Genomic DNA, 11,362 nt, shown 5'->3' on the forward strand with positions numbered 1-11,362 from the left:
ACGTGTCCATGCCAACTCAGCCAATTCCGGTGGCCAACAGCTTTTTGACCAGATTCTTATGGGTGACCTCCCGGTGAAAATAAATCAGTGTAAGATGACTAAAAAGAAACAAATTGAAATTTAGTGAGCAAAGTGGAAAATGGTCATAGTAGGGTGACTTTCTAAAATTTTTACTCGATTGCAATATCACCAACTTGCAAAAATTATAGTTAAACTTATTTCCTTGGAGAAAATTATACACAAAATTATCAATATAACATAAAGCTAGAGTAACAAACTTATTAATGGAAAATAAATAGATCACATTAAAATCAATTTGAAAAAAAAAATCATCACACTAGAGAAACTTAATATAAGATGTGATTAAAAAAAGAAATTTAGATGAAAAATAATCTGCTCAAGCACGAAGATTGACGGAGAAATATTTTAACCACTATAAATGCGTAAAATCCTACTTAAAATAGTGAAACTTGACAAAATTCTTGTTCCAAACATCATGTTTAAAAGATCAAAAGAAGATACAATGAAACCCTAGACAAAGAAATAAACCAAATAATAGGGCAAAAAAATAAATTTATTTTTTTATCATATCCTACTCGTTTATATTCTGACTCCCCCATAGGATTCATTATCATGTAACCGATATGATAAATTGGGGCAATAAGACTATCATATCCTATTGCCACACCAAACAAAAAACAGCAACAGAATATGATAGTTTATCATATCCTATTATTCTTATCATGTCTACCAAACGGGCCTAAGTTTATTGAGATAATCAAGTTCCAAGCTTCAATTTTATTAATTAAATCAACAAAATTAAAATGACCAAAAGCAATAGCATATCAACAAAATTAGATGCGTCCTGAGGTTGTTCATGACGGAAGGGCATTTTCGTCATCACAAATGTCCGGACGTTCATACCCCTCAAGCTAACAGTGACATTGCTGTAAAAAAATCAGGTATATTAGTAAAACTGAATAAAAGTTGAGGCTATTTAAGGGATTGAAAGGCATAACCTGGACCTCAAGCCAAGCTTTTCTTGATCCCCCGGCTTTGTTCTCGATCGCGAAAAGGGCGCCATTGAATTCGCCACGCTGACGGCGCCGATCTTCTCCGGCGGGCAGGAGATGATTCTCTTGCAATCGCCTTCCAGATTTCTTCTCCAGATCTTGCAGAATCGCGTTCGCAAGTTCGTGCTCTTTTTTCTCTGAATTTTCTGTAATTTTTTCCATTGTTTGTTTGATTTTTCGTCATTCGATGGTATTTTGTGGTTTGGTTGCAGCTTGGACAAAGGCATCGATCTCGATTGTCACTCTGTTGAATTTGATGACGTTCGCTATCATATTCAGGTTATTCTAGGCCTTTGTTGTTTTGATTTGATGTTTTGGCTGTGTTTTTCTGGATTTTAGTGTTAATTTGTATTTTTGGTTGAATTTTAGGTTTCTATGAAGGCCCCTCAATCGATGGTGCTGTCGATGGCTTTGCCTGCTCCACCGCCCGAAGCCATTTTTTATGGCGGGCTTCCGTTTGGCGCCATTGAAGCAATCAAAGGGGCTTTTGGGATGATTGTTCAGATCCTTGATCCGCCAAAGGATGGGTATAACCTTACAATGAAGATCAATTTGGGGAAACTTCCTCCAGATGAAGGTTCAACGAGTTTCTTCCTAAGGTCATTATTTGCTTTGTGTGTGTGTGCTTGATAGTTGCTCAATGCTGGTAGTTTGAGGTTTTTGTTTTTGTAGCATTATAGTTGCTATCACCCTTTTGGTTTATGAAGATGTTGAAGTCCAGTTCTTGTGAGTCTTTTATTAATGTTCAAGCATGATATGAAATATAATCTTCTGAATTTATGATGTGTAGGCTGTATTTTGAACGTTGCAAATTGGATATGGATGTTGCATAGATTGTAAGGTGTTAGTGTCTAGAAGTCTTGAAGATTTCTTGTTAGATAACATTACCTGGAGACTTTCAGGGAAGTGGGAAGAACAAAGACAGAGGATTAGAGGAATAAAGAGAAGTTTGTTATTTTGTTCAAAGACCATGAAGAGGATACCATAATATATAAGAAATTTTCATGTTGACCATTTAGGTTAACATTGAATGTTACATTGCAGGAGTTGGAATTGCATAATTGCTTCATTGAAAGTTAAACATGTGGACTGTGTGAAATTTAATAATTTTCACATCATCGCCTAACTTAATCCTGTCATCAATTGCTTAAGTACGCAGATTTGTGCTGAAACTTAAGTGTCTAGTCATATGGTTGCTATGAGGGACATAGAGCATGGATAAAACTTAGAAAGGTCTGGGCTAATGTGGAAACATGTAAATTTATGTACGTTTGCAATCAAATTAAATCGAACAGGACTTAATGCAATACAGGACATGAAATCTTAGTTAGCTTTTAATATAACTGTGTGCATTATGGTATTTTGTCAATTACTTTGAATAAAACCAATATGTTATGAGTTGGAAGATTGGCTTTGTCTTTCTTTGATCATCTTATTCGCCATCCTTTGGGGTAGTAAGAATGTTACCACAATCACCATGGCTAGAGATCTAGGTGAAAGTTATGGTATCAAATATAAGGCACTTTGGAAATTATGGTCTTTATGTTTCAGCCGTTTTACTATTCCTCAACCAGTGATGATGCTTTTGACACTTCAATCTATTTTGGTGGTTGAAACAGAGAAGAAACAAGCTCTTTTGGTAAAAATTGCATCTGTTAGAGAAGTGGTTTTAGGAGCTCCACTGAGGGTGGTCTTAAAACATCTTTCCTCGAGGACGGTTGCTTCAGATGCAGATGGTCCAATTGCTCTTGTGCATCGGCCAAAGGAGTCCTTTTTTCTTGTTCCCCAGGTAAAATATGATCTAGAGCAAGTTGCAGTACCATCTTCTATGACATCACTTCTTTTATAGTTACTGACATATTGAATATTGCTTGATAACATTGTATGTGAGTATGACAATATTTGGTTGATGAAAATTGCTTAGCTTCCCCTAATGTTGCTACTTAACATTCTTTTGTGGTTTAGTAATATGTCAGAAACTTAATTGTAATTTATTCAGCTTAATTGCAAAGCAACTTCATCTAACTCACGTATGGCATCAGTTAAAATAACATTCAGTGTTATCAGTTCAATAATATCAATTGCACTCATACAACAAAAGAAAACCATGCACATTCAACTGAATTGTCACAGATATAACCTACCGGGTAGGTTTTCATAGTGCAATCCTATATGCTTAATCTTGAAAACTCTAGACATTACATACTTATAAGATTGATACATATACCGCACTGTGGAGTCCATTTACTGGTTCAGAAGTTCTTGCAACATGACCTCCATATTGTCTGGGTAAAGCAACCTGCTCTTAGTCTGAAATTGTACATTTCCTCAAAATAGAATTTTACATGAGAAAGGCCCTTGAGATTAATCAAAATTGATCTTTAATAAATGTAACAGTTTGTGCAGAATAAATTTATGCTTAATGTGTCATTTTTCCTTCCCTTCAATGACAGGCCGAAAAGGTGACGGTCGTTTTCCCTATGAGATTCCAGGACTCAGTTGACATTGTGTTAGCAACTTCCTTCTTGCAGGTAATATGGTTATTTCCTCGCATTGTACCTCTTATGTTACATATATGTAATTGGCCATGCCACTAGGTAGGAATTGCGAACCACCAAGGGATAACTTTAGAAGTTGCTTTTAATTGTACAAAATATAAAAGGTTATGTTTTTCTTCCGTTTGTAATTTTATTGTTGGATTGAAAGATTGCAGGGGATCGTTATTGGCATGAAGTTGAAATATCCAATTTTGTGTTTTTATTGACATTGTCATAACTTCATTGGGGAACAAATAATGCTCAATTATTTGAATACGACTATGTAAATGAACTTATGAAGGTTCAACTCAATGTTCATTTGTTTGGCTCATCTCTTCAACTGAATGGCTTACACTCACCTCGATCTTTGGTTGTAAGTTCAGGAATTTGTGGATGCCAGGCGTTCTCCTGGACTTAATAATGCTCCGCCTTGTATGTGGTCACTATCTCCACCCCTGGAATTGAAAGGAGTTCCTCCCCATGCATTAACTGCAAATGCTGGATTTGTTAAATTTGGTAATTTCAATTTGTCAAACATGCTCTTGCTATAATAGGTAGAACAATACAAGTGCATTTACTTTTGATATCTCCAGTTATATTCCCCCGCCATGTTGAAGGACGCAAATTGGATAAAACTGTTTGGAGTTTATCAACATTTCATGCTTATGTCAGTTACCATGTCAAGGTATGATTAGCTGTGCAGCTGCCTGAATGGGTTGCCATTTTGTTCTTCATTGTTTTTTATTTCTCATGCTTGGCTTAGAGTTAAGATTTAATTTTATATGGAGTTATTTTTTCACAAATGAGGAGTTTGTGCACAACCATGGATGGTGATAATTTTTTTTTTCTACTATAGATTTTCTTTCTTGGGCTGATCATAGTGGTAATATTTTTATAAGTGAAGTTGTCCCATCTCTTCAAACTGATTTTTGATGACGAAGCAACTGGGCTTATCTTCAAACAAGATTTTTGGTTTGTTCGTTTTAGTTGATTTCAGCATTTGTTACTAAGGATTAGCAAGTCAAGTATATTCTTATTAAAAGAAACTTTTTTAATTGACGCTATTGTTCAATGATGATTTTACTGCATTATTTCCTGTAACATTTATTTGCCTGCAGAAGCTACTTTTGGTATCATTTCAACTAAGCTGCTAATACAGATCTCTGCAATTAATGGAAGAGAATGCTATGTTTAGTTCATACTAGATTTATAAGAAACGACATTAACAAAAGCTTTATTAGGCTTAAGACCAATCAAAAAGCAATTAACGAAATCCAATCAAGCCTTAAATTTCACCTCTCCATTGATACTGCAAGAGAGCATTAAGGGATTCAATCAAACTCCACATTTCTTTTGTTGTTCGTGTACCACTCCAATCATTGGTTCTAGGTCTATATATGCATTGAAGGTATGAATGGTGTGTATGTGTGCAAGCACCTGTGTGCGCTCTAGTGAGATATTTGAGATTTGATGCCGGAAGTCTGTTGGTCAAAAAATTAAGTGTTGGAATGTTTCAGAGAAAAATTACATGATGTAATTCAACCTGTTTTTATATGAAACAATTGAGTTAGAGAGGCTGGATTAAGCTTTGCCATTTTGCTTGATCTGCTTACCTCTCTTGTCTTACACTGTGTGTAGTTACATGTTTCAACTGTTCTCTGTTGGGTTTGAAGTTTGTGGACTTCGTTCAGATGAAGTGGAAGTTGAAATTCAGGAGCCTATTTTCTTCAGCTTGGTATCAGCTTCAGATTATCTGTAAAGTTGTTGATATGTGGTTTTAAGTACTGGTTTATAGTGTAGATGTAATAAAATGTGCAAAACTGCTTAGTTGATTGATTTGATTTTCCCAGAAAGAAGTAACAATAATCTTTTCTGTCCTTGAACTATTGGAAGAATTCTGAACTGTGAGGCTTTATTGGCCTTGGCAAAGATGGAAGACCATGTTTGTGGTTGTCGCTTCATAATATTGGAAAAGATGGTGAAAGAAGAAGCAAATAATTTAACGGCTATAAATAATGATGCACTGGCCTGACAGTTGTTAGTGGAGAAACCCCAAGGCAACTGGCTTGGTACCAATATATTGAGTTTTTGAAGAAGTCCTTTAAAATAAGCAGGACATTCATCACCAATTTCCCAAATGGTTTGTGATGAAAACTAAGAACAATTAAGGAACAGGGCGTAGCTAGCCTAGATTAATTGTGTGTGATCTTAGTGAATAGTAACTCCAAAACTGAAACTTTCCATCAGTAGAAGCAAGCAATAATCCGCCAATACAGAGAGGTTGTCACTTTTCAATGAGTCTTTCAAGCCCTATTCAACCATTGTTCTAGATTACTAGAAACTAAGGAAACAAGGAATCAAAACTCAAATTTAGAGCGGGGCAAATCTCCAAGGGTTTCAATTGCATTGGTCAAGAGAGATATAAATCAATTTTTAATCATAAACCTTTGTCCTTTGCATTGATTTATTGATGCTTATATATGATTTGAAAGGATACCCTAAAAACTTACGAAAAGTCTAAACAAGCACACTTAGAAAAAACATAGAAACACTATGAAAGCAAGGCTTCTAATGCATTAAGACTCATTTCTACAGCAAACTTTGAAGACGTGGGTAGGATGATCCAAGCTCTTCTCAAATTTAGACTTAGAACGGATATTGATCGGCCGGTAAGTTTAATTCTGGAAGGCCTAAGCTGGGTTGGAAAAACATCCTGGGCTAGATCATTGGGCCTGCATAACTATATCTGTGGCCACATGGACTTTAATGCCAATGTCTTCAGAAATGATGTCATGTACAATGTAATTGATGACATCCCACCACAATATCTTCGCTTAAAGCATTGGAAAGAGTTGATTGGTGCGCAGAAAAACTGGCAGTCAAACTGCAAGTACGGCAAACCTGTCCAAGTAGTCGGTGGTGCTCCCCGCAATTATTTTTATGCAATTCGGACTCGATTCCAGCTATTCGTAATTATTTAAGAAACCTGAACATAGTTCCTTGCGACAATGGACACATCAGAATGTTGTTTTTGAGACCGTTCTTTCTCCGATGTTCAGGCAATCGGGTGATATTTCCGATTCTACGTCGATTTCGGTTTAAATTATAGTTTGTTATTATCCGGAGGATATCTCTGTCATCCGGACAGCAAATGGATTCCCGTCATCGCCTCCTCATTACATGATGCACGGTCGAGAGGCGTATATGTCTGGGATCTGAATAATCCTCTTTATTTCAGGTTGATTGAACATCACCAACGGCCGTTTGGTCGACCGTATGATATTATCGTCGTTCAAATCAGATTCAACTATAATCTGAAAAGGGCTATTCTGATCCATAAGTGTTGGTTAATTTTTCGTTTTTTTACTACACTCCGGCCTAGTGATAGTGGTTTTGTCCATGTATTTCATAATCATGTATTGTCATTTCTAAATAGTCTTGGGGTAATTTCTGTCAACAACGTAATACGGGCTGTGTCTAGTTTTTCATGCAGAATGGACCAATATGTAATCGACGTGGAGACGGATTGTAATGTTTTTTTACCGATTATGTAATCGACGTGGAGACCAATATGTAATCCGTCTCCACGTCGATTATATATTGGTCCATTTTGCATGAAAAACTAGACACAGCCCGCAAGGTTTTTAAAAACCCAAGGCGGGTTTCGAGGCGCTTCTCAACCGTGAGGCGAGGCGTAAGCCTCGAGGCGTTTTGAGGCGTAAGCCTCAATTTTTTTTGAAAAAAACAACAATAATATTTTCTACCAAATACAAAGTAACAAATATATTATTTTTATTTATAAAATAAATTATTTTTTCAAACTTATCTTATCTGATTAAAATATATTATTTTTATTTATAAAATAAATATTTTTTCAAACTTATTTTATCTGATTAAAATATATTATTTTTGTTTATAAAATAAATATTTTTTTAAAAAATTAATAAAATTATAACTTATCTTATTTGTAACTCATCTTATCTTATTTGTAGTTTATTTTGATAAATTTTGTCATTTTTTTACATAATCTTTAAATTAAAAAAATTAAATTGGTACGTACTACTTGCAAAAACCATAGGTGTTGATGAGTTTTTTTCTTTATTGAATTTTTACATATAAAAGTTTCTATTAAGGAAAGTATATACATATAAATATTTTTTTATTTGCTTTTAAAAAAATTAAAATGATATTACAAAAAAATCAGGATTTTTTTGAGGCTTAAGCCTCACACGCACCGAGGCGGTGCGCCTCGACGTGCGCCTCTTAACAGTGAGGCTTAAGCCTCGGGCTTTCAACCTCAAGGCGTGCGCCTTGAGGCTGTTCCCTTGCGCCTCGCCTTGAGGCGCGCCTCAAGGCGCACGCCTCATCCGATTTTAAAAACCAGGACAGCCCGTATTACGTTGTTAACAGAAATTACCCCAACTATTTAGAAATGACAATACATGATTGTGAAATACATGGACAAAACCACTATCACTAAGCCGGAGTGTAGTAAAAAAACGGAAAGTTAACCAACACTTATGGATCAGAATAGCCCTTCTCAGATTATAGTTGAATCTGATTTGAACGACGACAATATCATACGGTCGACCAAACGGCCGTTGGTGATGTTCAATCAACCTGAAATAAAGTGGATTATTCAGATCCCAGACATATACGCCACTCTCAGCGGCACAGGCTGTAATGAGGAGGCCGGTACGGGAATCCATTTGCTGTCCGGATGACAGAGATATCCTCCAGATAATAACAAGCTATAATTTAAACCGAAATCGACGTAAAATCGGAAATATCACCCGATTGCCTGAACATCGGAGAAAGAATGGTCTCAAAAACAACATTCTGATGTGTCTATTGTCGCAAGGAACTATGTTCAGGTTTCTTAAATAATTCAGAATAGCTGGAATCAGGTCCAGAATTGCATAAAATAATTGCAGGAGCACCACCAGCTACTTGGACAAGTTTGCCGTACTTGCAGTTTGACTGCCAGTTTCTTTGCGCACCAATCAACTCTTTCCAATGCTTTAAGCGGAGATATTGTGGTGGGATGTCATCAATTACATTGTACATGACATCATTCCTGAAGACATTGGCATTAAAGTCCATGTGGCCACAGATATAGTTATGCAGACCCAATGATCTAGCCCAAGATGTTTTTCCAACCCAGCTTAGGCCTTTCATAATTAAACTCACCAATCAATCAATATTTGCGCTCCCTTCTCTATGTTAGAACTTCTCTTCGTTAGGGTCTATGCTATATTTTCCTATTTGAAGCTGCTAATCGCATCTTTCTTGTCACTGGTCTTCGGTGAATGTGTGATAATGGTCTTTTCTTTTGTATTATACAATGGAATTTTTCACATATATAATTCATAGTTTGAGTTTTTGATGTAGTTGTAACTGTGCTTCTTCCATGTTATGATTACCATGCTGTGTCTGATTAGTTTTAAGGAATGCATTTATAGCGAAACAGTTTAATCATATAAATTTTGTTTATTTTCAGTGTTCAGAAGCTTTCATGCATACTAGGATGAGGCGCCGTGTGGAGTCATTGATTCAGGTAAAACCCACTGACCTTTTCTTTTTCTTTTTAATGTCCCAAAGTATCTCTACTAGTTGGGCTTTCAGCAGAATATATTGAATAGTTCTATATACCATTTATACTACTATTATATTTATTATTTACCAGTGTTACTCTTGGGATTCTAAATTTATAATTAGATGCTTGTTTAAATGATATATGTCCCAGTCTCACTCGCAAACATAGTGTAACAAGAAAATGACCATACTGTTTTTTATCTAATAGATTGCTTGAATCCCTACCATGAAAATTATGCCTGGTTTATTTGCAAGATGGGGGCTAATCTCTCTTTAACAAACATATCCATAAAAGAAATATAACACAGTCAGAATATTTAGTAGTTCTGTTTCTAGCGGTAACTTATGCATCGAAACAGTTGAATATTTTACTTGTTCACATATGACAGGCTTTGGACCGTGCAAAACCTGGCAATGAAAAATCAAAGTTGTTGCAAGGGAAATCCTTCAAAAGACTGGTCAGTATAAGAACAATATTCGCCTTTTTTTTCCCATTTCCTTGTGCTTGCATTTTCCATTACATTTAGACTTTTGTTTGATTTGCTTTCAGAGTTTGAAGGACAGGCATAGCAACTCAAATTCATGAAGTCAAAGGTTATGAAAGTGAGGAACCCTTGATGCCTTCCTGTCTTTTGCTTAGCAGTATCAACTTTAAATTATTTAGTTTGCTTAGGTGATTAAATTGTTTCTCTTAATTAATTTATTTCAATTAAACTTGTCTTTGAATAAAGATGTTGCCCTTTAATTTTATGAGAAAACTTATTTATGAGCTTGTCTTTGGAAAGCAGAAATCCTAGCTTATGAAATATGATGGGAGCTTCTTGTAGGGAGATCCCTTTGTAATTTGCCCTGCTTGCAATTCTTCTAGCATTTTAAAATTATTTCCATTTCAATATAAAAAAAAAATTACTTTCAAAATTGTTTAACGAGATGGATTTTCTAACTCACTGATTATTACTCACGGTATCTTGAGATTGTGAGGTTGATGATCTTGATAGAAAAAATAGTGGTGATCAATAAGTCGGACGCTACAAGGTAGGATTTTTCTTTTTTATTTTTTTTTTAAGGTGGTGGTGGTGTGTGTTAAATGTAGCTGGATCTAGCCTGCTAGAATGACATTAATTTTAGGCTCAGAATGAGTACTCTTATTATTAAAAATTCAAATATAATTTTTAATCCAGTTGCACCTTTGTATATGATTAATAAACAAGGTTTTTAAAACAAACTAAGAAAATTAGAACTAATTGTATCTAGCAAATTTATCACTTAAAGTGGCATGAGGTTGGCTTCTATCAAAGTGGTGTACTTGAAAGTCCAAAAAGTATATATAAATATTTTTGAAAATTTAAAATTGTTTTAATAACCATTTTGGGCTCGAATTTAATTATATATATATATTGGGGAAAAAACGTATCAAGGTTTGAATGAAGAGATAATAATCTGAAGTTATAAAAAATGCTATTTTAATTCTTTTAAAAATGATTCAGAATTATTAATATGTATTCCGGGGGAGGGAATCAATTACATTGTAATGATTTCAATTAATTGAATATAAGTAATGTTTACAAACTAGATTCTTCAAGTTGTCGGTAAAGAGTAAAATTACGTGGTGGATAAAGCTAGTTAAAAAATTCTAATTTATAATACTTATTAAATATTTTAAAATAATTAAAAATTAGAAAATATATGCATTTATGTAAGTTAATCAGATGCGAGCGAGCCGAATGGAGATTGGCCCCTTTCATGTAAAACAAAGCATGCTCGATTGCTCAATTTAGATGCAGTTGACAATTTAATCTGAATTTTCCCATTATTTTACTATCTATGTCCATAATAATAATAATAATAATAATAATAATAATAATAATAATAATAATAATAATGCGAAAAGAAAGGCCTGGCTCCAAGTTGTTCAGGAATAATGGCATTGAGTTTCTCGACCCTTTGCCTTAGAATTAGTTAGTTTTATTTCCCGATGGAGCCGAGAAGGATTATAACTTAGAGATAGAGTGTCACCTTGATGTGGTGGAAGTGTTAGTTTGAGCCTGGTTATCCTTAAACTCAATGTGGTGGAAATGTTAGTTTGAGCTTGGTCATCCTTAAACTCAATGTGGTGGAAGTGTTAGTTTGAGCCTGGTTATCCTTAAACTCAATGTG

At 34.9% G+C, this 11,362-nt stretch overlaps 1 protein-coding gene across 1 annotated transcript; it reads left to right on the forward strand.

Annotated features, from left to right (window-relative positions):
• Positions 1-1,047: 1,047 nt before the first annotated feature.
• LOC120280926 (actin-related protein 2/3 complex subunit 2A) lies at positions 1,048-10,048 on the forward strand. Its single transcript, XM_039287897.1, has 10 exons — positions 1,048-1,192; positions 1,286-1,352; positions 1,443-1,650; positions 2,693-2,862; positions 3,527-3,604; positions 3,994-4,126; positions 4,204-4,295; positions 9,111-9,167; positions 9,595-9,663; positions 9,756-10,048. Exons 1-10 carry the CDS (start codon positions 1,131-1,133, stop codon positions 9,789-9,791), a joined length of 972 nt encoding a protein of 323 aa, XP_039143831.1. The 5' UTR covers positions 1,048-1,130; the 3' UTR covers positions 9,792-10,048.
• Positions 10,049-11,362: the final 1,314 nt, after the last annotated feature.

Source organism: Dioscorea cayenensis, chromosome 17 (genome assembly GCF_009730915.1).
Source record: "Dioscorea cayenensis subsp. rotundata cultivar TDr96_F1 chromosome 17, TDr96_F1_v2_PseudoChromosome.rev07_lg8_w22 25.fasta, whole genome shotgun sequence".
Classification (NCBI taxonomy): Eukaryota; Viridiplantae; Streptophyta; class Magnoliopsida; order Dioscoreales; family Dioscoreaceae; genus Dioscorea; species Dioscorea cayenensis.